Source organism: Pocillopora damicornis, chromosome 4 (genome assembly GCF_964200805.1).
Source record: "Pocillopora damicornis chromosome 4, jaPocDami1.2, whole genome shotgun sequence".
In the NCBI taxonomy this organism is placed as follows: Eukaryota; Metazoa; Cnidaria; class Anthozoa; order Scleractinia; family Pocilloporidae; genus Pocillopora; species Pocillopora damicornis.
In genome coordinates, this window is record NC_142673.1 from 4,152,241 (window position 1) to 4,169,740 (window position 17,500).

General features: G+C 38.4%; 2 protein-coding genes and 1 long non-coding RNA gene across 3 annotated transcripts in view; all 3 read right to left on the reverse strand.

The window, feature by feature from the left end:
• LOC149046529 (uncharacterized) overlaps positions 1–8,170 on the reverse strand; it is an 18,556-nt gene extending 10,386 nt beyond the window's left edge. Inside the window, exons 1-3 of the mRNA XM_089202581.1 lie at positions 7,896–8,170; positions 5,792–5,958; positions 4,986–5,099 (exon numbers count right to left, since the gene is read on the reverse strand). Of these exons, the coding sequence (XP_089058707.1) occupies positions 4,986–5,099; positions 5,792–5,958; positions 7,896–8,170 (556 nt within the window). The remainder of the gene's footprint in view (positions 1–4,985; positions 5,100–5,791; positions 5,959–7,895) is intronic.
• LOC149046530 (uncharacterized) lies at positions 7,966–12,303 on the reverse strand. The gene is made up of 4 exons (XM_089202582.1): positions 12,273–12,303; positions 12,035–12,157; positions 11,751–11,873; positions 7,966–9,274 (listed from the first exon to the last, which is right to left on the reverse strand). The coding sequence occupies exons 1-4, from the start codon at positions 12,301–12,303 to the stop codon at positions 8,745–8,747; spliced, it is 807 nt and encodes a 268-aa protein (XP_089058708.1). The 3' UTR covers positions 7,966–8,744.
• A 20-nt stretch (positions 12,304–12,323) lies between these two features.
• Positions 12,324–12,924, reverse strand: LOC149046531 (uncharacterized). Its single transcript, XR_016186360.1, has 3 exons — positions 12,802–12,924; positions 12,588–12,710; positions 12,324–12,446 (listed from the first exon to the last, which is right to left on the reverse strand). It is a non-coding gene; the product is annotated as an uncharacterized LOC149046531 (long non-coding RNA).
• Positions 12,925–17,500: the final 4,576 nt, after the last annotated feature.

The following is a 17,500-nucleotide window of genomic DNA, read 5'->3' on the forward strand; positions in this document are numbered from 1 at the left end:
AGCCGAGTTTTGCCGCGCTGTCATCCCGAGCGATCTTCATGTTCCGGTGAATTCGGCTGTCGTTCATTCCTAAAGCACTCGCCTTGAACAGTTTGTTTTCTACCTTGTCATGTGAAAAAACTCGCGTGTTTTTATGAGCCATAATTCAGCTGAAGTTCACTGAACATTTCACTTCAAGATTCTGTATTAGAGACTTAAAAACTTCAGGCAAAAGTGTTAAATTCGACCTGCCGAACTATTTTAGTTTGTAAACTATCGCAAAAGGTGAACTTTGATGGTTTTTAACTTTGATGGTTTGACACTTTTGACAGCTTTAGTCTTGTACAGCCAATCAGATTATTTGAACCATTCCAACAGGGATCCTGATTGGCTTATTAAAGCGTGCTTTATGAGAGTATAGAGCATGCTGACGACACTGTAGTTCGCTTCGCAAACAAAGTTTGTTTTGAAAATTGAAAGTAATGCTACGTCTCGTGTTTCTCCCTACACTTCTTTCGTGCTCTAGCCGCTTCCTGTGTGCTTTATAACAGAACAGAGCACAGTCAAGGCTTCTCTATTTGTTAAATATACGGAAAAAAGTTTTAATGATGACGTCATCTATACGTCTGTCCTCCAATAGATCATAAGTGAGAACCAATCAGAATGCGTGCATAACTGAACTTATTATATAAACTCTTTTATAATAAAGTTCGGATATAACGCGCGCTGTCATTGGTTGAAAGAGCGTGCTCTATGAGAGTATAGAGCATAGAGCTGAGCTAAAGCTGTCACGCCATCTGCCAAATTGTGCTATGTTCGAGCTTTTCCGGGACTTCTTTTTAGCTTTTTTCCGATAATTGAAAGTGAAATTTCGGAACTGAAGCGAGCCGGCAAGTAGCAACAGAAGAATCAAACAAAGGTTTGTAAACATACCAGGCGCCGTAATTTACGTTATTGAAACGTGAGCAGATACGAAAATCCTCAAAGGAAAAACAAAATAGACATTCCGAGTTTTAAAGATTGATTCACGCTCAGTTAGATTGCAAGCTTACGTACGGAAATAAAAATCAAACACAGCTAATACTCATATAGTATATAAAGTTCAGTGTTCGAAAACAAAACAGAACAAAACAGAAATGATGAAAAATATAACCAAACTGGCATAACTGTTAAAATTCATTCTAATCATGACGGTGTCTGAGCGAATATGATCATGCTGAAGTCCATCGCGGCTCGCTCATCATGGCGATCTCCGGTCATTACAGTAAAGTAAGTCTCAGAAACTATATCGACCGCCCTTCGAGTGAAAAAATAAGAGCTTGCTCTGATATCCTTTCCGATGCGTTGAGTGGAAAGTCACTGCAGCCGAGTTTTGTCGTATCCCGAGCGATCTTCATGTTTCGGTGAATTCGGCTGTCGTTCATTCAAAAAACACTCGCCTTGAACAGTTTGTTTCATACCTTGTCATGTGAAAAAAACTCGCGTGTTTTTATGAGCCATAATTCGGCTGAAGTTTACTGAACATTTCACTTCAAGATTCTGTATTAGAGACTTAAAAACTTCAGGCAAAAGTGTTAAATTCGACTTACCGAACTATTTTAGTTTGTAAACGATCGCATAAGGTGAACTTTGATGGTTTTTGAACTTTGATGATTTGACACTTTTGACAGCTTTAGTCTTGTACAGCCAATCAGATTATTTCAACCATTCTAACAGGGATTCTGATTGGCTTATTGTGGCGTGCTTTATGAGAGTATAGAGTATGCTGACGACACTGTTCTTCGCTTTGGAAATAAAGTTTGTTTTGAAAATTGAAAGTAATGCTCGGGGAATTTAATGGATTCTTTATTATAAAACAAATAGAGAAGCCTTGACTGTGCTCTGTTCTGTTATAAAGCACGCAGGAAGCGGCTAGAGCACTCAAGAAGTGGGGAGAAACACTCGACTACGTCTCGTGTTTCTCCCTACACTTCTTTCGTGCTCTAGCCGCTTCCTGCGTGCTTTATAACAGAACAGAGCACAGTCAAGGCTTCTCTATTTGTTAAATAGAGCACGCTCTTTTAACCAAAGACAGCACGCGTTATAGTTGGACCCTAACATATTGAAGCAAAGGATTGATTCAGGCTAAGTGAATATATTTTTTAAGCAGTAATATGTGATCCCACATTTCAAGAAGCTTTCTTTCAAAAATTTGTCAGATCTGATGGAGAGGGATCTGAACCCCACTCATCCTACCCTCCTGGATCTACCACTGAAACAGGACCTTGAATACCATGATTTTGTCAATAATAAAGATCTGTCCCAGCTAAAACTGAGAAGTGCTAGTGATCATCAGATGATGTTCATTCCTTTCATGTGACAGCTATGGTAAAGTCTGTTTGGTTTACAAAGACATCAAAGCTGGTGGGTGAAGTTGGACGGTTCAAATAAAATCGTAGATTTTTCCAAACTGCCAAATGGTTGACATAGATGTTGTGGTTCAATTTTATCCTTGGTTAATATTTTTTTTTCTTTTGTTTTTGTGTATTGTAATGTATGATAACAAGTTTGAAACAATGGAAAATAAAATTTGAACCAAGGATAAAATTGAACCACAACATAGATATTCTTTTATATCAACTAAGTTCTTGACATTGGAATATCCTTCACTTTTTCTGTCTCTTCTCTGCAAGTTTGCTAGTTCTCAAAATTAGCGGATTTTTGGTATGTGCTCAAAACAGAGAAAAAAAACTTGTCAATGCTCATCAGTGTCCTCTTTTCTCAGGAGTAACAACAGGACAACCTGAGATCTGGTTTGTTGATCGTTCACTGGAATGGTGGTATCTTGCTTCATCTTTCACTGATTATTTCAGAATGATGATAGTCCATCTTGGCCTTCCTCTCTGGCAATGTCTTTTTACTGCAATAGGTCTAAGTCCAGAAACAAAGGTAGGCACAACTCAATTTGTGATCTTGCAACAACTTAATCAGTAACTTATTATTGACTTAAGATTAATGCACTGGATAAGAAGGTCCTGATTTGAGCCCATGGACTGAGTGGTAAATATGATGTGTCGTTGGGAAAGACTGTTGACACCAGAAGTTCTAATTCTCTCAACTTTGAAGTTTATGATAAATGTGTACTAGAAACAGTTCAGAAAAATTTTGGAAGAGCACAGAGGTTACTTCCATTAGACCAGCATTCACTCAAGGAAGAGCAACTTGCAATGAAGTTTTCAGAGCAGACTCTCTCTTTTGGTGTTCATGGTTTTTGCAGTTAAAAGGTTCCTTATTTATTTCTGAGGGTTGGTATCTCTGCAGAGACTTGGTGGAAACTAATAGGAAATCATTTCCTCTGTTTACAGCAATGGTTCAATCTCTATGCACCTACTAGATTAGCCATTGACATGGCCAATGTGGAGCAAAAGGCCCAACAGATGCCAAATTCAAAAGAAAGAAATAAGTCTGCTACAAATCTTCCTTTCAAATTAACTCATTAGAATTAAAAAGACTCTTTAGAGGTAAAACCGACAAAGGAAAGAGTAAGTTATCCCAGGCAAAGAAACCACCTCTGGGAAAGACTCAAAACTCAAGTCAGGGTCAACAGGGGCAGTCTGGTAGATCAGCACCAAGATGAAAACAACATGTTTTAAATTTCTCCACGTTTGGAGATGTGGTTACCATAGCTGTTTTATAAGACTGAGGTACAGCTCTTTATCTTAAAGTGCACTTTGATGTGTGTTTCATGAACAGCAAAGCCACAACTTTTGTCTGAAAAGCACCAAAGGGATAAATTACTGGAAACTAACTTACTGGAAGTCAAGGTTACCTATTGCTTTTGAAAATAGCAAAAATGGAAATGCAATTATTTTGTAAATGATATTGTAAATCACCAACTTCCCCAATCTCAAATTTGCAATGGGGATGGAAAAGCAAAACAGTTTTGAACAGGGTTCTATCAACATAATAATATTACAAAGAAATGATGATGTGTTAACAGTTCTGTCACTGATCAAATCCCTTCCAGCTTCCATTTCTTAAGGGGATGTAAACTGCAGCCTCCCCTCTTAATTGGAGCAAATGAGTACTTTACCCTTTAACTCCTAGAAGTGATGGACATGTAACTTTTCCTAGTAAAATCCACCCATTATCCATGAAACAGGTACTAAGAATACTTACACTCACCGGGTGAAAGTTTTTATCCTGATCTAACACCAAATTCTTGTAACTTATTGACAAGGAAATGTTTAGCAGCTAAATGGAAGAATTGATAATCACATCTTGGAAGTTAAAGGGTTAAAGTTTCACTGATTAAGTATTTTGTTCAAATTCAATAAACTATAAGTCATATGAATGTAAGTCTCCAGGATATACTGGTATTTACCAACTACACATTTGTGCTTCATGTATAGTATGCATAGCACTAATATTTAAATAAAAACTAAAATTTGATCTATCCAATTAAACACTTCACTACAGTGTAAGTCTCTATCTTTGGCAAACACAATGTTAGACATCTGATGCAAAATAGATAAGGTTACAAGATTATTGAAAAGTATATAAAAAATTAATAGAGGAAATATGAAATTACTCTGCATTATGCATGGACAGCCTAAAATCATGGAAACATGTATGATTAATTCTCATCACAAGTTCCAACCCTGTTTTCCACTTGCAGCATAAAGCTATATGCAGGCTTTTGGATCTCAAATATGTCTAAATTTAGGGGTGTGTTCTAGCTGGCACAGCCCTGGTGCCACAGGTGACTAACTTTGTCAAAGATAAAAGCACCTAGCTGGGAACCTGGGATCTGTAAGATAAGAACCTTTAGCAATACTGTGATTCTTCTGAGAATACAGCTTAAAAATGGATGGATCTTTGACACTCACACTGACTGCTACCACCAATTCTTTCTTTCTGAAAATTAAACAAAACCAACAGGGAAAGACACTAATTAAATACTTCTAAAGATTAAATAGACTTCTTCAATTCTGTCTTTAGCTGTCACTCTGATTGTGATGCTTCACTTGATGATGGTGATGATGATGATAACATGTCCTCTGAATCAGATAATCTATCACAGAGTTTAGCAATCTTTTTTCTCGAACTTGCTTGAGCTTTTTTCCTTGGACTTAATTTTCCTGTAAGACAAGAATAAATGTTGCTTATTGTTACAAGAAGCAGGAGCCTTGTGCTTCAACTCTCAAGATCTGATTCAAATTAGAATTCTACCTTTTGGTTACTATACATTTCCTTGTAAATCAATTAACTAAAGAGAACTTGGTACTATATCAACTGAAGATAACACACTCTTGTTGATAAATTAGATTATTCCTATCCCTAAGTAGCTGGATGATGCAGTGAAAGTACAAGGAAAAGAGACAAGAAGACACTGATTTTATCCATGAAAATTACTTATTTCAAAAGTTCCAGTCTTTCTCGTTAGAGAGGATTTGAATTGATAGAACTCTATTGTACAGAAAAAAAATAACAAGAACTTGACCCTTTTACTCCCAAGATCTTATTTGTTTTGTTTAACTTCTTACCTTCTGTTTTATAATTATTATGATGTTAGTTCTAAGAATTTGGTATTGGATGAACTAATACGTATAATCCTTTGATTGACATATGAATTTTTTAAATTCTCACCACTTGTTTCCTTGATATTGTATAATATTGTAAGGAAAAATTCTGTCTTGGTCACTCATGGGAGTGAGAGGGTTATCAAACATATCTACCTTGTGCGCCATGTTATATTATCACTATTACTTGACGATAGCTCATCTGAACTGTTGTTGATTTGATGTGAGCTATCGAGCTATTGATAGTTCACTGGTTGGTATGGGCGAATCACTATCCCCGTCAGTGGAAACTGATAATGATGATGATGATTTGTGTCCAGATGCCAGGCCTGACTCAGAATCAGATGAATTCTCATTGTCATTCTCTTCTTCTGAATGAGACGAAAAGCCCTGTGATTCGTAAGTATACTTGTCTGTTCTATTTTAATAAAAAGTACAGTCAAGGATTATAAAGGGAAGATGGCTATGCAGCCAATGCTAAATTCAAATAAGGCTCTTGTTTTCTGAAGGTAACTGATCTTCTTGCTAGCTGTTTTGCCCTCTTAAAATTTAATTGCAAAGGAATTTCAGAGTTATGGGTAACCCAGTCTCCTATATCTATAATGGCTGTGAAGGAGAGTGGAGGTAACTTATCTTCTCGCTAGCTGTTGTGCCCTCTTAAAAATGATTAATTTCCAAGGAATTTCCGAGTTATGGCAGAGTTCTAGGTAACCCAGTCACTTCCGTCCTGAGAAGGGCTGCAAAGGAGACTGCAGTCTCCTTTGTTACCTCCAGCTGGAGGTAACTTCTAGCTACAGTAGCTGTTGTGCCTCTTTGAAAGTTACTAATTGCAAAGGAATTTCATTGGGACTCACCACCCAAGTCTCAACACCCATTTTTCTATTTTTTAAACTCAAACCTCCTGTCATAACCAGAGCTCTGAAATCAACAAAACAACTTTTAACAGCGAAAAATCACTTTATTGACTTAAATCAACTATAGTTATTAACATGTTAAGATTATGAGTAAGTACTATTTGATCAACACTAAAACTGAGAGATCCTTTCTGTAACTCTCACAAAGCTTTTTTCCAAGGTTTTTGTGCATTTGGAAGCAAGAAAAATTTTCTAGATAATTAATTTCTAGTCGTTATCAGGCACAAACGTCCTTTCTTTATGCCAAGTATAGCATTCTCCCCCACTTTAGTAAAAGAGTACAAGAGCCTCCTGAAAAGTTATTCTAGACTTTGGCAGAAAAAATGACTATCTAAAAAGTGAATAAAGTTTAGCGTAATTTGAACGTGCCATCACATGAAGTATTTAAAAGCGCTAGTATCCTGATTAATGGCAAATGAATCAGATCCGAATGGATTCAGTCAGATAACTGAGACGGCTCCCACGCTCAAATAGGCGCCCTCCCCCAAATAAGCGCTTACTAGGCCTTTCTCGTTTGCACTCAGCAACATTTGAGCTACTTTTAGCGTCTGGAGCAATTTTTTGCTGTTCTAGCAAAATCGAGCAATTTTTGCCTTTCTGAGAATGTTTTTAACATAATCAAGGTTTAGAGCACAAATCAAGCACGAAAAAAACTTCACATAACCTATTACTTGACATCGTTTCGCAGGCCTATTGCGATCCTTATCTGATATAATTAGAACGGATAATTGGCTGAAAGGAAGCCCAAAAAAATCCATCTTCGTTTCTTTATTTTCCAGATTATTCTTAAATTACACCCATATTTGTAAGTAACTTCTTAAAGCTAAGTTTCAAGCTATATTTCTTTTCGGATGTTAGAAATTATTGTGTAGAACGAAAAATAAAGCATTTAGTTACTGTCTACAAACAAAATTTCAAGAAATTTAAGTAGCAACTTTATTAATATAAGCAATTTTTTAGCAACTTTTTGACATTTCAGAGAGCAACTTTTCAGCATTTTGCGAGCACAATTGGGACAGACCTGGCATCTGCTCCTTTGCCTATAAAATCAATTTGTATTGCCACTTTATATAGAACTTTTTAAGCTTCAGCTACAGTGGAATTAGTACAGGTTAATAGATTCCTTACGAGCGCCCCCCCTCGAATAAGCATCCCTCTCCCGATAAGCGCCCCTCCCTTTAGCCAAAGTTATAAGTAAGCGCCTGGCAGATGCTCATTCGAGGAAATACAGTTATTGAAATGTATATGAATATGGAGAACCAACTTAACAAATTTTTTTTTTGCACAAAATACGAACAAGTGCAAATTCTTTACCTGCTTATTTATTGACCAATTGGAAACTGTATTTGCATTAAGGACACGTTTAAGCGAAAGTAAATTACCACTAAACGTTAACAAAAGTGTTGCCATGCGCTCTTCATTGGAAAAATGTGATGTTTACCCAGCCATGACCAGCGCTATTATAGCAACATTCATTAAACTGACTTGTTCCATCGTTAAAAGAACCTCCCCCTCCCCCACAGGAAATATGTTCATTAGCCCCACCACTTCCCCCAGAATAACCTCCACCTCCGCCCGGTCCATTCTCTGGTGTACAAAAACCACCGCCACCTCCAAACCCTCCCCACCAATACCATCCACCCTCTCCCCCTTGATGATATCCGAAACCTCCTTTCCTCCCACTATAACGCGTTGGGCATTTTGAATCGTATCCATTTGTGTGGAAGCCGCCGCCGCTGCCACCTATAATACAATCAAAAAGTGATCAGTGGTTCTCTTAAAAATAGCACCTATAAATTTGAGTTATTGCGATCAAACAGCGATTCCAGTGTTTCGCAACGAGGTTTATTTCTTTATTTTTTTGAGGCTTAATTATTGCATGGATATTGTTAATGAAAAGCTTGTGAGGACAAGTCAGCTTTAGGGTTCGCTTCGACTCTCTGTTTAGTGTTTCTATTTAATCCAGGTTCAATATTAGCGAATAAGAAGCCTTGTCATCTGTTTCGACGTCTTCTCCTGCCGTATATTCGTGGATCGCTATAGAGAATTGGACAAATGTGCAGGAAATTCAAAAAAGGAAAAAGCCAAATCTGACGGAATTTTAACTGCTTGTATGAGGCGTTTCCAAAGTATTATGAAAGGAAAACTTAAAAATAATTTCGATAGCTATTGATTAAATAAATCATTCGAAATCTGATTATTAGCGACTTACTCTCTCATTTGGTTGAAGATCCTGAAGGATGGCAGTGGAATGCAACGAAAATCTTAGTATTTGTAAAAAGAAAATTCTTCACCTACCAGAAAGCGAACCATTTGTAGGTCCTCCATGTCCGTTGCTTCCCCCCGAACCCAATGGCGAGTTGTCCCCTGCATTCCCTGTGGTGCTTGTGGACGCATCACATCTCAGATCTTGTTCTGGCATTTTTTTAATTCCCCCTCCACCTCCAGCTATTATCAAAGGCGTGTTGTCTTCTTTCACTACAAATGTACCTCCTCCGCCTCCAGCAGTTTGTTTGTTGTGATCTCCTCTTTCCCCTTTTTGACCAACAAGGACATGTATGATCTCATCTTTTGTCAAATTAAAGTGTCCAATCATCCGTGCCCCTCTTCCTCCGTTCTTGATGATACTGCCCTCACCGTACCCCCCGGAGGCTCCTATTGCTTCTATTCTGTATTCACCAGTATGTGGCACAGTCCACTGTTGAATACCGCTGGACACTGCAACTTGTCCGTCATGATCCTGACCTGTGTAGTAACTACCAATCGACTCTGAACCTTTCCATCCACTCTTACCAAGATTTGTAAACACAGCTGTAAACCCTGTGCAATAAACACAAAATAAAAGGGAGAATTTTGATACTAGTAAGAATTTGTAAAAAATGTAGTAGGAATTGTTTATAATGCCCACTACCACTTAGGAAAAATATTCCTGTAAATTCGGCAAAAAAAGATAAAGAAGAAAAATCTCCTGAGAATTCCTCTAACAAGTAAGAATACTTGGTTGATACATCGCCAAAGATCCAATGAAAGATTAAATCAGTAGGAGTCAGAGGCGCTGAAGGAACAAATAGATCAATCAAAATGCACGCTTCCTGGCCCATGGGACGCTTTTTCCGAAAAGTGGAGAGGACGGGAAATGTCAAGAAAGCGCCCTAATGGCAAGGTTGACCTTGAGCAGGAGAAGGAAAAAATTCTCAAGAATAAAGTTTCGATGGCAGTAAGAAGTTTGCTTACTATTCGTGATAAAAAGATTCGTGAAATCTTAAGAGACAGAAATGAGATGAAGAATGCTCAACAGATTGTGCAAAGTAGACAAGAATACCATTAAAAAATGCTTTAAAAAAGAGGAAGATGGAACGAATCTTGACGTCAATAGATGACACAAACCGTAAATCGTTATCTTTTACAGAATGGATGAATAAACATATCCCTATGGTGTCTCCCTCAATGAAAAATAGTGGCCTGAATTAAAAAGAAGCTAAAGAGAAAAGCACTTCTACCCCTGTGCCACGAGTTTCTTTCTTCTCTTTCCTGGTATCAAACTTTGTCTTTAGACATACCTAGAATCTAGCAGCGTGCCTGGCCTACTCTTCTGCTTCTGCTCTCGATTCCGATACCGAAATTTCAGGTTAGTCACCACCGAGATGAAAAACCCTGTATCTTTTCATAGTAAAAAGGCCTAAACTTTGAGGAGAGTTTTGAGGATAGGACTGTTTTGAAATTTCTGTAAATACATTTTCCTTATCTTTCTCCTTAACTCACACTGCAACTTATTTAACATTCAAAATTTAAAAAACCCTCGCGCTACAGTACTGTCATCAGTACGAGCATTAACATTCAAAACTAAAAAACTTTCGCATCACTGTCACTCGTGCTAAGAAGTTTGTTCGAACCTCTTCGCGTCCCTTTGAAAAAAAAACGATCTTTCGCGCTGTAATGACGCGAGCTAAACAAGAAATTATCTTTGCGCCTTCACCAACATTCACATTTATAAAAATTATTGTGCCATAATCGTCTCTGAAACCAACCATGACTCCCTCTGCGACTTCATCGAGCCTAAACATTTTCGCATCCATTACGTCTTTAAAAAACTCACGCTCTTTCGAGCTACTGTTGCCCAAGCCGCACAAGGAACTCCCTTTGCAACTTAGTAAACATTCAAATCATAAATTTTCGCGCTCTTGTTGCAAGAGCCATACAATTAACTCTTTCTACAGCTTCCTAACCATTCAGCACGTTTTGCGTAATTCTAAAAATCACGCTCTTTCGTGCCATCGTTGCACGAGACGAACCAAAAACGATCTGCGACATCATCAACAGTGAGTATTCGAAAATATTTTAGCGCCATTGTCTATCGAGCCAAAAAATTACATTATTTTGGCTATTGTCTCTCTATGAAATTCCCTCTGCGATTTCACTGAGCCCAAAAGTTTTCCGCGTCGTTCAGAAAATCACCCACTTTTGCTTTATTGTCGTTTAAGCTTATCGAAAAACCATCCAAAATCACAAACCTTCGCTCTCTTGTCGATCGAAGCCCACTTTTTCTTGAACTATAAATCGAGTTTACTGTTTTGAAATTTGCGCTCTTTCTACATCATTTATTTCTCGTTCTACAGTGAAAGGTCTACATCGCAATAACAATGCTAAGGTTACTCACAGATTATAGAGACGCATGTCGCAAGAAAAAACAGTTGCTTTGGTTTAGCGTCATTGATATCCAGTGGTCATTCACTTGTTAAAGAATTTCACGAAAATGTTCTCGAAGTTTAAGCAAGAAAAACCCTCGCATGTCCCCGAGCCAGAAATTCGGACTGGCATAATTCCCTTCAGCTTATTAAGGCATGCGACGCAGAAAAAAAGTCCACGAGAATGAGAAATAAGCCAGTTGAAGAAAGAAAAAGCGATGGCTTTGTTAGAAGAAGCATGCGAAGAGGCGAATGATACTCTCATAAGAAGGTTTGGAGGCAGTGACCTCACTTACGTGTCTGAATATTTCCTGAACCAGCAGCCGAAAGTCGATCTTGATGGTCTACTTCGCTGCGATGGTCTACTAAGGTTTACTTAAAGTCTACCTTACGATATGCGATTTCCGATAATTTTTCCGAGATGAAACTGGGCGACGAAGCTTATCGTAAAGCCCTATCGTGAGGATGAACACCACGTTACCGGAACGAACTACAGGCTTGTTTACTTCTCCGCCAAGCATAGGATAGTTGAAGCGAAAGACAAAATTCGGCAATGGGAAAATGCATGCAGTAAGTGTAATGAGATAGCATGATATTTTACAAACGGTTACCTATGCAGTTCGTTCCATTTCCTTGAAATCCATCTTTACACGTGCAGCTGTGAGATCCCAAGGTATTGTTACATTTAGCATTCACATCACAGGTGTGTGTTTCGTCAGCGCATTCGTCCAAATCTAGAACATTATGGAAGAAATGTCATGGAAATGAAACCTTTTTTTTTATGTTTCTGTCTTGTGTTTTGTTAATGTTTGTTATTCTTGATTTATTTTTATCGTAGAGTCACTTCAGAAAAGTAAGGTGAGATAAGAAAGCATAATGTGTTACGAACAGTTACCTGTGCAGTAAGTTCCATTTCCATGAAATCCATCTTTACACGAACACTTGTAAGATCCCAAGGTATTGTTACAATCAGCATTTACATCACAGTTGTGTGTTCGGTCAGAGCATTCGTCCAAATCTAGACCATCAAAATAGAAGTATCATTTAAATGAAACCTGTTTTTCTGTTTTTTCTTGTGTTTTGTTGATGTTTGTTTGTTTGTATTTCTTGATTTGCTTTTATTTTAAAGTCACCTCCAAAAAGTAAGGTGAGATAAGATAGCATGATCTGTTACAAACAGTTACCTGTGCAGTTAGTTCCATTTCCATGAAATCCATGTTTGCACGTGCACTTGTAAGATCCTAAGGTATTGTTACACTCAGCATCCTTATCACAACGGTGTGTTCCGTCAGTACATTCGTTCAAGTCTAGAACATTAAGAAAGAAGCATCATTTAAATGAACCTATTTTTTATGCTTTGTCTTGTGTTCTGTTCTGTTATGGTTTGTAATCAATTCATAAAACTGGGAAGGTGAAATAAAAAAGCATGATAGGTTAAAAACAGTTACCTGTGCAATTGTTTTCATTCTCTTGAAATCCATATTTACACGTGTGGTTGTAAGATCTCAGGGTATTGTTACACTCAGCATTTACATCAGAGCCATTTGTTTCTTTACAAGAATCATCTATGTCTTAGACAACAAAGTGAGCATCACAATTATGCCAAGGTTGTTGTTTTAATGCTTATGTTAACGTTTCCTGTTGTCAGATAAGAATACTTACCAGTACAGTTTGTCTCAATTTCTTGATATCCCTCCTTACGCCTGCAGATATACGATCCGATGGTGTTATTGCATGTCGTATTGCCTTTGCAGCTGTGATTTTCGGTGATACACTCATCTATATCTAAATGAAAATCAGACAAAATAATAATAATGATAATGACGACGATAAAAAAATAAAAGAGAAAGCGGAGATTGGAGAACTTAGGGACCGGTCATTATTTATCGCCTGGAGGGGGTCGGAGTATTTAGGGGGGGATCACATGGTTTTTTGAAGACCTTTAGGGGGGATCAGCCGTAATTGACAAGCATAATGGGGGGGATCAGACCAAAAAAAAAAGGAAAAGGACACCAGATGATTACCTTCCAAGAAAATGTATTAAAGATCTGTACGAGGAACATTCTGACAGTATCAGAAACGATCAGGATACCATGAAGAGCTTCTGCTCAAAATATAATGTGGAAGAGAAGCACGTCATTGCATATTGTAATCATTTGAAGGATATTGAGATCCGAAAGGACATCAGAACAAGAGCAGCTCAGGGGCGAAGAAGGCAAGAGGCCGAACGAACGTACAAGGACTTTCAATGGGATAACCTCATCGAGGGTGGCAAAGTTGAAAAGTTGCGGGTAAGAGAACTAGACCTGTATCTCAACAAGCATGGTTTGACGACTGTGGGTCGGAAACTTGACAAAGTGAAGGCCATTCGATGTCACTATTACCGACAGAATAAAGAGACTGTGATAACAGAAGAACTGTCGAGTGATGAAGATGACGTGGAATCCGAGGATGAAGAATCCGAAAGTGGAGAGGCAGAGAGCGACGATGACTATGTTTTCGTGGATTTGAATGAACAGCCTGAGATTGGCACTTCCTCGACAATTCAGTTCGTATCTGACGAGCAAATATTTACCGTTGTGGTTCAAGGTCCATGAGACGTAAGTACCACTATTAAAATATCACTTGCATATTCAAAAAGTTATTTGGCAGTGGCTGGGAGAAAAGGGGGGGGGGATCATGAAACTTTCCACTACCGATAAGGGGGGATCTCTAAAAAACTAGATACTCTACGGGGGGATCAGGTAAATGCTCCGATGTGACAACAAAAATACTCCGACCCCCCCCCCCCCCCCCCAGGCGATAAAAAATGACCGGTCCCTTAATGCTTTTCATCGTCTCGGTGATAAATTTATCGAATGATGGTATCATCTCTGACCTTGGCGTAGAATTTGTATCCAGTTTTACTGACATCCGCTTCAGAAGTTGTTCATTGTAAAAAATGGTAAAAGAAAAAACAAATTTATCATCTTACTGACTGGAAACAAATTGCAGAGGATTGCTCACCTTCACCACAATCATGGCCTTCAAATCCAGATCCAAGAACACATAAACACTGATAACCTCTGTCTGTAAACCCAGCTTGGCATGTTGCATTATTCTTGCAAGGATTTCTGGCACAAGCATTCTTACGAATAAAAAGAATAGGAGCACTTTAATTTTTGTGCTTACCTTCTGCGCATGCGTTCGTGTTTCCGAGTTCTGAATGTTATGCAGATTTTCAAATCTATAGGTCCTCTGTAATGGTTCTCGTGTGTGCTCTCATTAATATGTCCATATGTTCCACGCAAGCTCGCTTATTTTGTACACAAATGTCTGCGTCGAACATTGGTTTTCTTTAAACGCGTGGCACTGTTCAGAGGGAGGAAAAAATGTGCCTAAATCTTCAAAATGTATCACAACAACTCCGGAGGTGGTCATATTAAATTAATAAAAAATAATATGCTTCTCCCAATTCTCTATTTCAAAGTTTAAACGTGTAAGTATCATAACCTTTCTTTTGGTGGTTGGAAGGAGAATTAAGAGGAGGAAGATAGGCTAAGGAATCCTTGGTCTTGTTAAGAAGCTTCGACGAGACAAAGAACTTCATTCTCTTGGCTAATAAGCGTCATCCTCACCTCAGCACCGCGGTAAATATAACTTTCGTTTTTCACCAGATCTTTATCGTGTTCAATAGTAGCGTTATTCAGATCACACTTGTGTGTTCCAGACAACTGTGTTATCATATGGAAGTTATAACTGACGCAGTTAGGTTCCAGGTAGCATTGCACCATGCAGAGATCCTCGTCGAATACTTCAGTAGTTCGAACCGTGTGATTCTCCAACCTGTAGCCAGGTTTAGGAAAACTGGTAAACTTCAAATTACGGCAGTTACCTGGTGAAATATTACGTTAAGTTAGAAAGTTGCTATGTAGTATTGAGCACATCTTTTGAAACTCGAAATCGAGAGCAGTGTTAGTGCTCAATTATTGCTTTGTTTTCCTTTTGTGTTTTTGCCACGAGAATAACACCAGTCGAGTGATTCTAATTTATATTCTGAGTAATCAGTTCTACTTTCATCTTCCTTTGGAAGCGTTCAGCTATCGTTATCGTTTTGTTGCCAAAATCAATAAACAACTTTTTTGATATCTTGAGTGATTCGTGTTTATCAAGTGTTATATTGGTCGTTTCATTGTTACGCATCGAGAGAGAGAAATTCCCTGGATAAGGTTCAGAAATTGCAATGTTATAAGAGAAAGGTTAAGGAAGCACTTCTCCAAGTTTTAGGTCTTTTTTTTTCCCAAACTTAAGATATTCGTCGAAATGTTTTGCGTTAATTTACAGAGCCCAGTACGGAGCCTCCATGCTGGTGATTATCTTTGGTCCACCAACATGGCGGCCGGAAATAGTGAAGGACATCTGGAACTTACTTTTGCTATCTAGCCCACTGGTTATGTAAACTAAACCAAAAAACATGTACGAAAACACTTTTTCTAACAATCAATATTTAAAAAGGCTAAAAATCGCCAGGTAGGTCTATATTTTTCGACAAACGCGATCGGAGCTTTATGTCACGCAACCACCATAACTCTGAACTTCAAACTGCTTTGGTTTCCAAACCAAGCACGCTTTTATGCTGAAAATTTGAAAGCAGATACAAATTTAGACCCCCATATGTCTGATGAGGGTAAAAATTTTCGTGGCCCTGTATTTTTGGATTTTCGAATTTGATGATGTCACGTGAAAATCAGCAATGAAGTTCAGAAAAAACACGTGCTGTCATTAGTTGAAAGGGCGTGTTCTACCCGAGTACAGAACACGGAGCTGAGCTAAAGCTGTCACGCCATCTGCCAATTCGTACTATGTCTAGCCTTTTTCGTTAATTGGAAGTGAAATTTCGGAATAAGCGAGCCGGCAAGTAGCAACAGAAGAACCAAATAAAGGTTTGTAAACATGCCAAGCTCTGTAATTTGCACTATTCTAACGTGCGAGGAGACGAAAATCCTAACAAAGAAAACAAAATGGACACCCGAGCTTTGAAGGTTATCACGCTCAGTTAGATTATAAACTTACGGACGGTAATAAAAATCAAACAGAGCTGACACTCGTATAGTATAGAAAGTTTAATTTCATGCAAATCATGAGCATGTCAGAGCAAAAGCGATCATGCTGAGGTCCATCGCTACTAGCTCATCATGGCGATCTCCGGTCATCACAGTGCAGCCAAACCTCAGAAATAACATCAGCCGCCCTTCGAGTGAACTGAACTAAGAGCTTGCTCTGATATCCTTCCCGATGCGTTGAGTGGAAGGCCACATCACTCACAGCAGCCGATATTTCGTCGCTGTCATCCCGAGCAATCTTCTTTTTCCTGTGAATTCGGCTATCGTTCATTCATAAAACACACGCCTTACGCAGTTTGTTTCCTAATTATCGCGAGAAGAAACTTTGTTTTCACGAGCCACAATTCGGCCGGATTTCACTAAACATTTCACGTTCAGATTCCTTATTAAGACTAAGACACTTAAGGCAAAAGTGTCATATTCGGACCATTGAACTATTTCAGTTAGTGAACTATTGCAGTTTGTAGGCATTGATAGTTTGTGAACTTAGATGGTTTGACATTTTTGGCAGCCTCAGTCTTGTTTAACAAATTAGTTCATTTGAATCACTCTAATGAGTATCCTGATTGCTTTATTGTAGCCTGCTTTAGGAGAGTATAGAGCATGCTGACGACACTGTTGTTCGCTCAGGAAGTAAGATTTGTTTTGAAAATGAAATTACTGCGTGGGGAATATAACGGATCTTTTCCTTTAAAACAAATAAAGAAGCCTTGACTGTGCCCTGTTCTGTTATGAAGCACTTTGGAAGTGGCTTGAGCACTCAAGAATTGGTGAGAAACACTCGGCGAGTACATCTCGTGTTTCACTACACTTCTTTCGTACTCTACCGCCTCCTGCGTGCTTTACAAGAGAACAGAGCACAATAAAGGCTTCTCTAATTTTTTAACAATGGTCGAAAGTTTAAAGAACGAACCATGCTGAGACGAAACGTCTGAGCATATTTAGTTTTTTTACAAAGTTTATTGTCGCGGAGATTTTTAACCTGGTCAATTCATGCAAAGCGTGTGTTGTTATGTCGTAAGTTCAGCCTTCGAGCATACTGCATACTGCGAAAATTATGAAAAACAAACCGAGAGAAAAACAAACTCGCTCACGTATAACTCTCGAGGTTTTTAAATTTTATGAACTCCTCGGTATGAAAAGCGATTAGGGCTAACTCTTTCAGCAGTATTCAGGTCCTGGCTTTTTAAATCTAAAAATGTAACAAAAGTAGCGCGCATTAACAGTCACTAGAAGGCGAAACGCTGAACTTTACCCTC